Raw genomic sequence first — 15,204 nt, 5'->3', positions numbered from 1 at the left:
GGGGTATCCTTGATCATGAGGAAGGTTGAGAGATCAGCCTAAAACTATATGGGGGGGAACTTGTTAATGATCTCAAGGCAGCTGGGACCACAGTCACCAAGAAAACCATTGGTAACACATTATGCCGTAAAGGTTTGAAATACTGCGGTGCCTGCAAGGTCCCCCTACTCTAGGAGGCACATGTGTAGGCCCATCTGAAGTTTGCCAATGAACACCTGGATGATTCTGTGAGTGATTGGGAGAAGGTGTTGTTGTCAGATGAGACAAAAATTGAAGTCTTTGGCATTAACGCAACCTGCCGTGTTTGGAGGAAGATAAATGCTGCCTATGACCCAACGAACACTGTCACCACTGTCAAGCATGGAGGTGGAAACATTATGTTTTGGTGGTGTTTCTCTGCTAAGGGCACAGGACAACTTCACAGCATCAATGGGAGAATGGATGGAGCCATGTACTGTAAAATTCCAAGTGACCACCTACTTCCCTCTGCCAGGACATTAAAAATGGGTCATGGCTGGGTCTTCGAGCAAGACAATGACCCAAAACATACAGCCAAGCCCACCAGAGTGGCCCAAAAAGAAGCACATAGAAAACTATGGAGGGAGTTGAAGCTCCGAGTTGCCAAGCGACAGCCTCAAAATCTTAGTGATTTAGAGATGATCTGCAGAGAGGAGTGGACCAAAATTCCTCCTGACGTATGCAAACCTCATCAGCTACAAAAAAAAAGTCTGACTGCTGTGCTTGTCAACAAGGATTTTGCCACCAAGTATTAAGTCTTGTTAACTCTCTACTAATCGGCCTCCCTCTTACCAAACTCTCCCCGCTCCAATCTGTCCTGAATGCTGCTGCCAGAATCATATTCCTCACCAACCGTTGCACCGATGCCTCTACCCTGTGCCAGTCATTACATTGGCTACCCATCCACTCCAGAATCCAGTACAAAACTACTACCCTCATCCACAAAGCACTCCATGGCTCAGCACCACCCTACATCTCCTCTCTGGTCTTAGTCTACCACCCTACCCGTGCCCTCCGCTCCTCTAATGACCTCAGGTTAGCATCCTCAATAATCAGAACCTCCCACTCCCGTCTCCAAGACTTTACACGTGCTGCGCCGATTCTTTGGAATGCATTACCTAGCTTAATACGATTAATCCCCACAGTTTTAAGCGTGCCCTAAAAACTCATTTGTTCAGACTGGCCTACCGCCTCAATGCATTAACCTAACCATCCCTGTGTGGCCCATAAAAAAAAACCAAAAACATAATCAGGTTCCTCTCATCATGTTCTCATACACTTTATGCAGTTAATAGCACTCTGTGTCTGTACTGCTACATACTTAGGCAGTTAATTGGTTCATGCAGCTTTACATGAACACCCGAGCCTTACACTATGGCTGGTCCAAATAACTAAAGCAATTGTTACCATCCACCTCTCGTGTCTCCCCTTTTCCTCATAGTTTGTAAGCTTGCGAGCAGGGCCCTCATTCCACCTGGTATCTATTTTGAACTGTGATTTCTGTTATGCTGTAATGTCTATTGTCTGTACAAGTCCCCTCTATAAGTTGTAAAGCACTGCGGAATATGTTGGCGCTATATAAATAAAAATTATTATTATTGTTTGCTAGAGGGATGAAATACTTATTTTTCACTGTAAAATGCAAATTTATACTATGTGATTTTCTGGATGTTATTTTTGATATACTATCTCTCAATTAACCTACCCTTAAAATTATAGACTGTTCATGTCTTTGTCAGTGGGCAAACTTACAAAATCAGCAAGGGATCAAATACTTATTTCCCCCACTGTATCTATTGTATTGTAACCTGTCAGTGTGATTTTTACTGTACACGGCACATGAATTGCCGGCTTTTCAAAGAATCTTGAGCAGGGGCGGGGGTAATCATCATTTTTTTTTTTTTTTTTCTTTTTAATTTCTGCAGCAAAACCTGATCTCTTTGCAGGAAAGAAGCCGCAGAAAAACACGTTTTTTGCTGCATTTATTTTCTCTTCTCTTGTGAATGCTGATAAACTTTAGTGTTGGGGAAAAAAGGTTCTATTCCAAAGAATCTGGGTTTGACACAAAAAAAAACACTACAAAGCATGATACCTGCGTTTTTGGTGCGTTTTTTTTTCCCCCATCACCCATTCAAGTCAATAGGTGAAAAACCATGCAGAGCACAAAATACTGATGACAAAAAACAGTGTGTGCACGAGATTTCTGAAATCTCATAGGCTACTGTAAAAAGCAGCTAAAAATTGGCATTAAAAAATGCCTATTGTGAACTTGGCCTTTATAGAAATGTATAGAGGAAATTATATGCTGATAAGCTGTAAGTGCAGTGGATATGTAATGCTCTAAGCGCTCCAGCCTTATCCCTATTCTGGCTCTGACTGACCAGTCACTGAGACATGATCACTCAGGAGGCAGGCAGCTATATGGAAATAGGGAGAGAGGCAGTATCCACCCACTGTACTTACAGCTCATTAGCATATGATTTTATCTATGGATTTCTGTAACAAAGGTAAGGATTTGACCAACATTAAAGTGCCTTTATTAACATGCTCTGTTTGGGGTGTAAAATCCTGATTACAAATTCTCTTTAAGGGGATCCTGTCAGCACAGAATGACTCTTCAAACCAAGTACAGGCGCTCAGTGCATCATGACAGGGCCAATCATTTATATACACCTTCCCACCTGCTTGGTTTCCATCCATCGCCACCTTTCTCTGGCCCTATGAAGCCAGAGCTGTCAATCAAAGAAAAGGGGGGGATGATAAAGGGAATATTTAAATGACTGACCCCACTGTGAAGTAATAAGCCACTGTGCTGGCAGAGTCCCTTTAACAACACATTGCAGTTCAAGAGTTCGTAGGCCACTTACACTGTATAAATTGTCCATTATTGCTTGACATCATTTGTGGGGGGCGGGGCTGGTCACCCAGTTTTGTCTTCACAATGTGAACTGACTGCTCTCGCCATCTCGCCTCTTCTCATAAGAGCTGGTGAGGGATCTCACTGTCACTGTGCATTAAAGGGAACCTGTCACCACTTTTCTGTCCTACCAGCTAAAAATATCATTTTATTCAGTGTCAGTTATGCAAACCCGACTTCCTATGTATCTCCCATAAAAACCTTTTATATTTCCCCAGCGATGTATGCTAATAGGGTCCGATGGGTGTGACATCGGTTCACTCACTCCACCCCTCGGCTGCTGCATGCAGTCCTTGACGTGGATGACGCAGATCGCTGTGAGATATCGCGCCTGCGCAGTCAAAGGGTTTCTCACGTGTGATAGATGACTACTCCCATCAGCTGCCGCCGCCTTCTCTTACTGTTATTAGCAGCAGCAGCAGGCGTTGGCTGCGAGGAGCAATTGTCCCATCAGCGGACGCCAGTGACTGGAGGTAAACTTTTTACCTCCCCAGCTGCGGGCTCACGCTGTCATTTGACAGCGTGGGAACTGCGGCTGTCTGACTGGCTGTAATGATTTTACCGCCGATCAGAAACTGTTTGCCGCGCTGTCATGCACATGACTTGGCAACAAACACCCGGTGTTCCGTGTCCGTGCCTGAACTGTAGGTGTTCGGCACTGACACAGAACTTTACTGTCCTGTTTCTCCCATCTCTAATTATGACATTAAATAGACATCTATGATTTAAATAAATGTTAGCTATCTTTGTACTCGGAAGACAATTATCGTCCCTTACCTGGACGACTTTCTTGTAGTGGGAAGACTGGAAGACCACTGTGCATCACAGCTGAGAGATGCAAGAATCGTCCTAGAGGATCCTGGCTGGATATGAAGACTCAACATATGTAAATTAGTACACATGTGTAGTAAGCTGCGTTCCCCCAGTTATTACACATGCGACTAATAATTAGATGCGGTTTTGCCGGTCTGCCGCCTGCATCTTTGAACGCATAGTGGAGATGGGATTTCATGAAATCCCATCCACTATGCTGTAACATCTGGCCACTGCGGGTTTGACACTGCAGATGAACCCACAGCGTTTACTGACTGCACATACCCTATCTGCAAACAGGAAATCACCTTTTTTTTCCTTCCCAGAAGCCAACTTTCAATAAGTTATATTTCCAGTGACGAAAAAAAAACACATGTGGAAAAAACGCATCAAAAACTAATGTAAAAAACACAGGTGACCTGCCAGTGACCTCAGATGCAGATTTCACCTCCTTCAAATCTTGAGCAAATACTGAGCCAATCCTGACCGTGGAAACATACCCTAAGGAAAGCAATGTTCCTGTTAGGATGCCTGACATCCTGCATCTCAGCAGTAAGATGGGCCCAATTCCACATGAGACAGCTTCAGTAGGAAATTTTGTCTGCACAGATACTGCTAGGAGGACATTTAGAAGGGAAGGTGGAACTTTCTTTAAGGATCAGAACTCCCTCTCTTGGATGGGAGACATTAAAGTTGACATCAGGGGTCCAATTGGTAAGGCCGGTAGATGACATAATCTCAACAGCAACTCGGGTTGGGGTGCACACCTGAGAAATCCCACAGTTCAGGGGACCTGGTCATCTCTCGATGAAATCAGGCATCTAACCGGAAAGTTGCGGGCCGTGGAAAGGACTTTAAGAGGCATTCTTCCCTTCCTTCGGGGGTTGTCATGTCTGACAACCAGGCAACTGTTGCATATATCAACCACCATAGGGGAACAAGGTACCACGCCCTAATGATGGCAGCAAGCAGACTCTTCCAGCTGGCAGAACAATGCTTTTGTCCCTTACAGGACTTCATATAAGGCCGGTTTCACACGTCAGTGGCTCCGGTACGTGTGGTGTCAGTTTTCTCACGTACCGGAGACACTGACACACGTAGACACATTAAAATCAATGTGTCTCTGCAGATGTCATTGATTTTTTGCCGACCGTGTGTCCGTGTGCAAAACACGGAGACATGTCAGTGTCTTGGGAGCGCATGGATCACACTGACCCATTAAAGTCAATGGGTCCGTGTAAAACACGTACCGCACACGGATGCTGTCCGTGTGCTGTGCAGGAGACAGCGCTACAGTAAGCGCTGTCCCCCCAGCGTGGTGCTGAAGCCGCCATTCATTTCTCCTCTCCAGCAGCGTTCGCTGGAGAGAAGGAATGAAAAATCATTGTTTTATTTTTTTTGTGTTTAAAATAAAGATCCTTGTCTGCAGCAGGGGGAAAAGGCCGGCCTCCTTGACTGAGGAAAAGGTATTTAGGATAAATTACAAAACGGATTATTTCGGCAGTTAGAGCACCCAGAACTAAAAGAGCCACCTTGTCAAAATGCAGCATTCCTGCTGCACAAGGTGGCTCTTTTAGTTAAAAACGCCTGGGGGGGGGTGACAGGTTCCCTTTAACAAAAGGCCACACGGCTTCACATGAGTACTTAACCCCTTGGTCGGTTTCTCCCTTTCCTGACCCCGGGATGGTCCAAGCTTGCCTCACATGGGTTATTGGTTGCTGAAACTCCAAAACCTAAGATGGATCATAACTTCTCAACGGAAGGTCATCGGGCAGCAGTTTTGGCGCCATCGGATCTGTCTGGGCCCATTGCACTTGGAGACCAAACACCGCTTTGCTACCTGGTTTCTACTAGCCGTTCTATGTATCTCCCATTCCTGGGGTGCTAGAATGGATTGGAACCCTGGCAGGCATTCAGCCCATTCCTACAATTTCCTTATTAAATTACAACTGTCATCTGGGGAATTTGATTGAAGCCGTTACATAGCGTGGACTCCTGGTAGGGAATACATCCTGCCAGTAAGGTCTTGGTACCAGCTAGGCTGCTTAAAGTGTGAGCTTTTTCACTTGGATCTGTTGAAGCTGGACCCCCCTGCTAAGCCAGATGTCTGGTCTCCGCTTCAAACCGATAAGGTAGTCGATTGGCATGAAATGACATCTCCCCCATATTCTTCAGAGCATATTCAACATCACTGATAGTTTTCTACTTAGGACTCCTCTCTGTAAGCCAAAACTGAGGGCTGCTGTATAGGAGTTGCTCTTATTACACGGACACCATACAATACTGAAGGAAAGGTCTGAATAGCTGTGGCTTTCCCTGACAAACTGATTGCTGAGTTGTTGGGAGCAGAGGTGATCAACTAATTGGCTTGCGAGGTGCATTCTGAAAGTGGTGGTCACTGATGAGACAATTATCTAGCACACTGCTTAAATATCTTGGAGGGGACACACGTCTCAAGGAATGGAGTCCCCAACTTTGTGCTATAGCTGTAAATGGAGAGAGCAGGACCCCTCATTGCAGGCTCGTCAGTGAATGTGATAAATATGTAAAATGAAAATACCCCTGTTGGTAGCATGCTTGGTTATACTTTGCCTTGCCATTTACGGTATATAAAAAGATGGGTACAATTAGGCAAAATTTGCAAACAATTTTTTACATATTCATGAATATAAACATTAGAATAGTTTGGTATGTTAGAGCCAGTGTTGGATTCATGCTACCTGTGTTTCAGCATGAATCGGAGCCTGTCTGCGCAATTACAGCCAAGTATGTCTGTCTTATGTGTGTACTTAGAGACCTGTTAATTAACTAGGGCAAGGAGAAGCCATCCGGACGCCATGTTCTCTGAAACCTGCTCGTTGCCTTGAAAACCGACCCCTCCTGCTTGACAGCAGAACATGCACAGTGCTTATAGGCTTTTTATTCTATTGCGCCTGTAAGCACTTACATTGGTCAGGATAGCTTGAGCGAGCTGTTGCCTTTTAATCCTGGCCAGCATCAGCGCAGTGCTTTCAAGCTATACAGCTGTGATCGGTCTAGGCAACTAGCAGTAAAGAAAAGTGTTAACTCAAGAACAGTTGCAATTTACCACTTATTAAAATTTGCAGAAGTGCTTGTTACAAGCATTATATGACAATATCCATCCGGTGTCTGTTCATTGCTCTAGACTCCTGGCATTAAGAAGATTGCCGAAGAAAGTGATTTCATAAAAGGTTTGGACAGAAGTGAGCGGGGATTTCAATCAAGAATGAAAAACATTTTTGAAAAGGTTAGTAGGTACATCTATATCTATCTTATCTCTACTAAAAATGGCATACCTTCAGGTTTAGAAAGATTCTGACCTTTCCTAGAAACATACCAGAAATTTTTAATCAGTGCATTCTCTATTGGACTTTCATACAAATGAGTCAAAGTAATACAGCACACCAATAGATTTGAATGGAGCTATGCGGTGTGTCTAATTTAATTGGTTCCAGCGCCATAAATGTACTGCATTGGCAGGTGGTAGTTGCCGCATGAGGCTATGCATGTGCTTGCGTACTGCTCAGGACACTGTCTGCTCATTGCGAAAGTTTAATCCTTAAAAGGGTTTTTCTCATGAACAAAGCACATTTTAATTAATAGATCATGCAATAAAAATAAGTTCCACAATTGGTTGTGTTTTAAAAAAAAAAAAAAAAAACAACAACAAAAAAAAAGAATGCCTGTGCTGAGCTAATCTTATAAATGTGCCCCTGCTGTGTAATTGCTGTGCAGGGACCTGGTCTGATCATACCACATCTCCTATACAGAGGGGGAAGCAAAAGAGTATACAGACAAGACAGCATGGGATTACAGCTTACACATTTCACTTTCTATTTTTCAGCAATGTTTTACCTCAAAGAAAAAATCAGCTATGACTCCCATCTGTAATTTTTTTTTTTTTTTCCCCCTAACTAAGCTGGTGACAAAGGGGATATATATATATATATTTTATTATTCACTGTGATAGACCTTATCACCAGTGATCAAAAGGAACCAGTAGGGAAAGATTCCCTATTGTTGACTGGTACTGGCCGGCAGATGTCGACAGGAGCACAAGTTTTTTTTGTTTTTTTTACACGAAGATGACTCGGAGGGCTGGGGGACAGATTAGAAGGGCTGGGTTCCCCATTTCTGTCTTCTATGTTAGAACATATCAAAGGAGAGAGAAGTGAATTTTAAATCAGGCTTTTTTAAAAAAAAAAAATTTATTGCCGTTATTCAGTGAATAACTGCGATCAGGGGACCGTAAAAAAAAAAATGTCCCTGATCAGGTCAGTTGGACCCTGGAGATTTTCCAACGCTGGCAGGCGCTATACCCTTATTTCTCAAAGCCGTTAAAAAGTAGCGCTCAGGAATAAGTACCTGAACTTCCGCTGTTAAAAAGCATATGGGTGGGCGTTAATGGGTTGAACACCTCCAATTATTTAAGTTATTTATTATTCAAACATCTCTTGATTAAAATTTTGATTAAAATTAACTTTGTTCATAGAAAAACCCCTGTAAAGCAAAATCAATGTACATGTACGATGGGGATGCGATACCATACCACATTTCTTCACACATGTATGTTATTGTGCAGTTTCGTGTGGTATTACTTTAACCCCTTAGTGACAGGTACATTTTTTTTTAAATCTGACCAGTGTCACTTATATTACATACTAATAACTTTGCAATGGTACAACATATCCCATTGATTTTGAGAGATTTTTTTTCTGGACACATCATACTTTATGGTAATGGTAAATTTAGGTTGATATGTTTTGCATTTATTTACAAAAATATCAGAAATTTGACAAAGTTCCAAAAAATTGCAATTTTCAAACTTTGAATGATTATCCCTTTAATTCAGATAGTCATACGACACAAAAACATTAATAACATTTCCCACTTGTCTACTTTACAGTGCCTTCCGAAAGTTTTTGGCTCCCTGGAACTTTTCAACCTTTTCCCACAATAATGCTTCAAACATAAAGAAACCAAATGTAAATTTTTGGTGATTGTTGCCAAAAAGTTCAATTTTGGTTTCATCTGATCAGAGCACCTTCTTCCACATGTTTGGTGTGTCTCCCAGGTGGCTTGTTGCAAACTTTAAATTACACTTTTTATGGAAATCTTTGAGGAATGGCTTTCTTCTTGCCACTCTTCCATAAAGGCCAGATTTGTGCAGTTTACGACTGATTGTTGTCTTATGGACAGACTGTCCCACCTCAGCTGTAGATCTCTGCAGTTCATCCTGAGTGATCATGAGCCTCTTGGCTGCATCTCTGATCAGTCATCTCCTTGCTTTTGATGAAAGTTTAGAGGGACGGCCGGGTCTTGGTAGATTTGCAGTGGTATGATACTCCTTCCATTTCAATATGATCGCTTGCACAGTGCTCCTTGGGATGTTTAAAGTTTTGGAAATCATTTTGTATCCAAATCCAGCTTTAAACTTCTCCACAACAGTATCACGGACCTGCCTGTTGTGTTCCTTGGTCTTCATGATGCTCTCTGTGCTTCAAACAGAACCCTGAGACTATCGCAGAGCAGGTGCATTTATACGGAGACTTGATTACACATAGGTGGATTATATTTATCATCATTAGGCATTTAGGACAACATTGGATCATTCAGGGATCCACAATGAAGTGGAGTGAGTTTGCTGCACTGAAAGTAAAGGGGCCGAATAATATTGCACCTCCCACTTTTCAGTTTTTGAATTTCCACAAAAATATAACCCCTTCACGACATGCCCCGTACTAGTACTGCGCATGTCGTGTCTCCCCCTTTGATGTGGGCTCTGGCGCTGAACCCACATCAAAGTCGCGACATGTCAGCTGTTTAGTACAGCTGACATGTGCGCGCAATAGCAGCAGGTGGAATCGCTATCCAACTGCCGCTATTAACTAGTTAAATGTCGCTGTCAAACGCTGACAGCGGCATTTAACTACCGCTTCTGGCCACGTGGCCGGAAATGCTCGCATCGCCGACCCCCGTCACATGACAGTCTGAGGTCTCCTTGAGACCTCTATGGTTGTTGATGCCGGCTTGCTGTGAGCGCCACCCTGTGGTTGGTGCTCATAACAAGCCTGTAATTTAGCTACATAGCAGTGATCTGATTATCGCTGCTATGTAGCAGTCGATCAGGCTATGCCAGCTTGTAGGCTACTGAAGCATGGCAAAAGTAAAAAAAATGTTTAAAAAAAAAATGAAAAAAATAAAAAAGAAATATAAAAGTTTAAATCACCCCCCTTTCGCCCCATTCAAAATAAAATAAAAAAAATCAAACATACACATTTGGTATCACCGCTTTCAGAATTGCCCAATCTATCAATAAAAAAAAAAAAAAAAAAAGGATTAACCTGATCGCTAAATGGCGTAGCGAGAAAAAAATAAAAAACTCCAGAATTACATTTTTTTTGGTCGCCGCGACATTGCATTAAAATGCAATAACGGGCGATCAAAAGAACGTATCTGCACAAAAGTGGTATCATTAAAAACGTCAGCTCGGCACGCAAAAAGTAAGCCCTCGCCTGACCGAGATCCCGAAAAATGGAAACGCTACGGGTATCGGAAAATGGCACAACCTTTTTTTTTTTTTTTTAACAAGATTTGGAATTTTTTTTTACCACTTAGATAAAAAATAATCTAGACATGTTTGGTGTCTATGAACTCGTAATGACCTGGAGAATCATAATGGCAGGTCAGTTTTAGCATTTAGTGAACCTAGCATAAAAGCCAAACAAAAAACAAGTGGGGGATTGCACTTTTTTTTGCAATTTCTCCACACTTGGAATTTTTTCCCATTTTTCTAGTACAAGACATGATAAAACCAATGGTGTAGTTCAAAAGTACAACTCGTCCCGCAAAAAATAAGCCCTCACATTGCCATATTGACAAAAAAATAAAAAAGTTATGGCTCTGGGAAGGAGGGGAGCGAAAAACGAAAAAGGGCTGCATCTTGAAGGGGTTAAAATAACCAATAAATTTTGTTCAACTTCACAGTTGTGTTCCACTTTTTGTTGACTCTTCACCAAAAATTTCCATTTGGTTTCTTTGTTTGAAGCATAAGTGGGAAAAGGTTGAAAAGTTCCAGGGAGCCGAATACTTTCGCAAGGCACTGTACATCAGCACCATTTGTAAAATGTTTTATTTTGTTAGCATTGTAGGAGGTTTATAAATGTAGCAGCAATTTTTCATTTTTTATTTTTTTTTAAGGAGTTTTACAAAACTTATACGGACCTGTTTAGTTTTGAAATTACTTTGGGGGTCCTATATATTGGAAACACCCAAAAGTGATGCTATTTTAAAAACTGCACCTCCTCCACTATTCAAAATTGCTTCGGGGTAGTTCATTAAGCCTTTAGGTGCTTTTCAGGAATTAATGCAAAGTGACATGACCGGAATGAGCGTTTATTTTTACTACCTAAATTTTGATAACTTCTGAACAGGTTACTATAATCGGCAGACTTTAAGGCCATTATTTGGCAATAAACTGCAATGTCAAACATCTGCACCACACGATTAAGATTTCAGGGTGCCAATAGGGTTAAAGGGGAAGGCTCCACACTCTAACCATCTAGATGCTGTAGTCACTATTGACAGCAGCATTTTAAGGGATTAAACTACCATAGTCGGTGCCAACACTGATCGTGGCTAATGCAGCAAGTTGTCAGCTATAGTGTACAGCTGAAAGCTACCGAATTGTCACTTGTCGGGGGATGCTAGCTTCTTATATCGCAGGCCAGTAAGAAGACGTATTGGTGGTCATTAAAGGGTTAAAGTAATGATAGTTTAAAAAAGACTGCAGTCTCCTACACAGGAGACATGTAGCTTGCCGGCCCAGGACCAATCTGCTGTGGTCTCACCTGGCGTTCACTGTCATTGCTTTGTCATTACAGGCAGACCAGTCACAATGAAGCAGGTTGGTCTTGCCTGCTCTTTTGGCTCTGATCTTTTTCAGGGTTGTCACCGAGAAGACTGGAGCCGGCTGCCAGGTACTGCAGGAGGGTTTTCCTCCTGCTTCAGTCACGATTGGTTATATCACTGTTAATGGCAAGAGCGACATCTAGACAGGTCATCATGGCAGCCGCCAGCTCGGGTGGCCTGTTAAAGGGAATCTGTCAGCACAGATGCTTTTGCTATGTAAATCTGTAGAAAGCTAGGAATAGAAGGTGACACACAGATTTCAGGGTTGTGTCACTTGTCAAAGTGCGTGCTGCTGTTTACTAACTGCAAAGGATTTATCACCAAGAGATTAACATCGCTGGACTACACTAGTCTGGCAATGCCCCCTCTCCCTGTGATATGCAGCTCACTGTCTATGTGCTTTGCACAGAGAGACCTGGTGTGGGCAGGGTTACCTTTCTCCGCCCTGCTGCATTCTAAATCTAAAAACTCTGATTACTGTTTGCAGCCGTTCTCACACAAACTAAGTGATACATCGTTGGATTCAACTTCTATTTGCCTACATTAAGCTGCTCTCAGATGAAGTAGAAAAAACCTGCTGACAAATTCGCTTTAAAGAGATCCTGTGGTGCACAGATGTTTTGTAGTGTCAGTCGTAGAGGTTACTTTTAGAAATTTGGGACTTAAACATTATCTGCATCTTGTGCTTATGACCAGCACTGCAAGCGCCTAGATAAAACGTATTCTAGCCAGCCTATCATATTATTCTTTTCTAAATGTCATATCTGATCATGTGTTATGCCACTGACATACAATGTTAACGTATTCTTATGTTTCTTAAATTCAGTACAATCGTCCTTTTGACAATGATGTGGTTGTATTTATGGAAGATCTTACGTACGAGACACGTAATGGTAAGCAACGTTTTTTGGTTTTTTTTTTAAATTAATTTAATTTTTTAATTCTAATTTTAATTTTTCTTCACCATTTTACACCTTGTTTAACTTGGATATGATGTTTTAGGATTACATTTTAACCCCTTTCCAACATTGGGTGTAACAGTACACTGATGTCGGACTCCCTCCCTTTGATGTGGACTCCGGCGCTAAGCCCACATCTTTTCCGGCCAGAAATCCCACCCATCAGTGACCCCCATCAGATGATTGCAGGTCACCGATGGGTTGGCATGACAACCAGAGGTCTCCAGCAGACCTCTATGGTTATCATTGCCGGACTGCTGTGAGCGCCGCCCAATGGTCGGCCCTCATAGCAAGTCAGCAATTCTGCTACGTACAGGCGATCTGATCATCGCCTGCATGTAGCAGAGCCGATCGGGTTATGACAGCTTTTAGTCTCCCATGGAAACTATTGAAGCATGGCAAAAGTAAAAAAAAAAAAAAAAGTTTTTAAATATTAAAAAAATATAGAAGTTCAAATCGCCCCCCATTCAAAATAAAACAATAAAAAAGTCAGACATATTTGGTATCACTATCTATCAATATAAAAAAAATTAATACGATCGCTAAACAACGTAACAAGAAAAAGTCAAAAGGTCAGAATTTTGGGGGTTTTTTTTGTCGCCGCAACATTGCAGTAAGATGCAATAACGGATGATCAAAAGATCTTATCTGCACCAAAATGGTATCATTAAAAACGTCAGCTCGGCGTGCAAAAAAATAATCCCTGACCCAACGCTTGATCACGACAAATTGAGACATTACGGGTATCCCAAAAAATTTTGTTTAACAATGTTTGGATTTTTTTTTATCACTACTTAAACAAATAACCTAGACATGTTTGGTGTCTATGAACTCGTAATGACCTGGAGAATCATAATGGCAGGTCAGTTTTAGCATTGAGTGAACATGGTAAAAAAAAACCCAAAAAACTAGGATTGCACTTTTTTTGCAATTTCACAGCATTTGGAATATTTTTCCAGTTTTTGAGTACACGACATGGTAAAACCAATGGTGGTGTTCAAAAGTACAACTCGTCCCGCAAAAAAACAAGCCATCACATGGCCATATTGACCAAAAAATAAAAAAGTTATGGCTCTGGGAAGAAGGGGAGCAAAAAATCAAAACCAAAAATACCTCTGTTCGTTAAGGGGACTCTGCACAGAATGACTGTTTAAACGAAGTCCTGCCGCTTGGTGCTTCACAGCGGGGCCAAACATTTAAATACAGCTTCCCACCTTAATTCTGCGCTGACAGTCCCTTTTAACGATGTCCCTTATCTAGCTGTGTGCTCCTTACAATGAAGGTTTTATCACCTGATGATTATTATCCAGACTACATTGTATGCGCTTGCTAGGCTGACTCCGCCACCACCTGTGATAAGCAGCTCATATGTCAGTAGAGTATGTACATAGAGAACATGGTGCGTGTGAGGTTAGCTTTCTCAGCTCAGATACATCTTTGGAATCTGGGTTTCTCTTCCTACATCATGCTGCTCTCTGTACGTAGCATGCACCTGTCGAAAGTTCCAGATATAGATGCAGATTGTGTAGAGTCTACTTGGCCTATGTCTTGTAAGTATACTGTAAAAATAATAAAAAAAAAAAGTATGGAATTGCCTTGTGGGCTATACCTTTGCTCAAATTAAAAACCTCTGTCACTTTTCGTTTTTTGTCTCCTGAAATCAACAAAACATAAAAAAATTACAGAACTACTCCATTTGCTAAACTGTAACATGATCCTTCAGTAAAGCTGAAATCCTTATTGTCTCAGCCTCTCTCGAGGTGGATTTTTGCATTGAAATGAGTGAATGATCAGTGCAGTAAGAGAGCGAAGGACAGATGGGATGAGACCTCTAAAATGCTGAAATGTGAAGAAAGAGGTTTGTTTTTTTGTGTGTGTGTATACATGCTGCCAGTTTAAAAAAAAAAACCAAAAAAAAACAACTTTGCATAGAAGTACTAGGTACAATTAATAACACTTTTTATTCCAGGTCGACGTCCATGGACAAATCAAACGGTAATGTCAGAAAATGTGGTATGTATTCTTATACCTGTGTACAATATTTATCTTGTGTGTATGTATGTGTATATATATATATATATATATATATATATATATATTTAATATTTATAACCAACACGTTCTTTTTTTTTTTTTACTAGTAAGACCCTAAGGCTGGGTTCACACTGCGTTAGTGTGACCCGTTTAACGGACTACGTTACACCGCAGCATAACGCGGTGTAACGTAGTCCGTTAACGCCGCCATTGAATGCAATGGGCGTGCGCTAGCGATGTGCCGTCATTGAGTGACGGACCCCGAGACGCGGGCTGCAGCGTTTCCGGGTCTGTCACTGCTAGCGCAGATAGAGCTAGCAGAGCTCTATCTGCTCTAGCGGGATGCAAACGCTGGCACTTGCGCTAGCAGCAGCCCGTTAGCGTATGTGCTGAACAGGTTGCTGCTAACGCAGTGTGAACTTAGCCTTTGGCCGGCGTCACACTAGGCGTAAGTAAATACGGTCTGTTTTTTACAGCCGTAATACGCAGTAATTGTCCTAAAACAATATCCTGTATTGCGAGGATGCGATT

General features: G+C 41.9%; 1 protein-coding gene across 5 annotated transcripts in view; it reads left to right on the top strand.

Moving 5' to 3' along the window:
* The window catches only part of HJURP (Holliday junction recognition protein), a 61,199-nt gene that overhangs the window by 10,119 nt on the left and 35,876 nt on the right, over positions 1-15,204 (top strand). For 2 of the 5 annotated variants that reach the window (XM_077296822.1, XM_077296825.1), the window contains exons 2-4: positions 6,915-7,016; positions 12,507-12,573; positions 14,609-14,652. In XM_077296822.1, coding sequence (XP_077152937.1) covers positions 6,915-7,016; positions 12,507-12,573; positions 14,609-14,652 — 213 coding nt within the window. The remainder of the gene's footprint in view (positions 1-6,914; positions 7,017-12,506; positions 12,574-14,608; positions 14,653-15,204) is intronic. The other 3 variants (XM_077296823.1, XM_077296826.1, XM_077296824.1) reach the window with 2 other exon arrangements.

This window comes from Ranitomeya variabilis, chromosome 3 (assembly GCF_051348905.1).
Source record: "Ranitomeya variabilis isolate aRanVar5 chromosome 3, aRanVar5.hap1, whole genome shotgun sequence".
Taxonomy (NCBI): domain Eukaryota; kingdom Metazoa; phylum Chordata; class Amphibia; order Anura; family Dendrobatidae; genus Ranitomeya; species Ranitomeya variabilis.
This window is presented reverse-complemented; position numbering and strand designations above follow the sequence as displayed.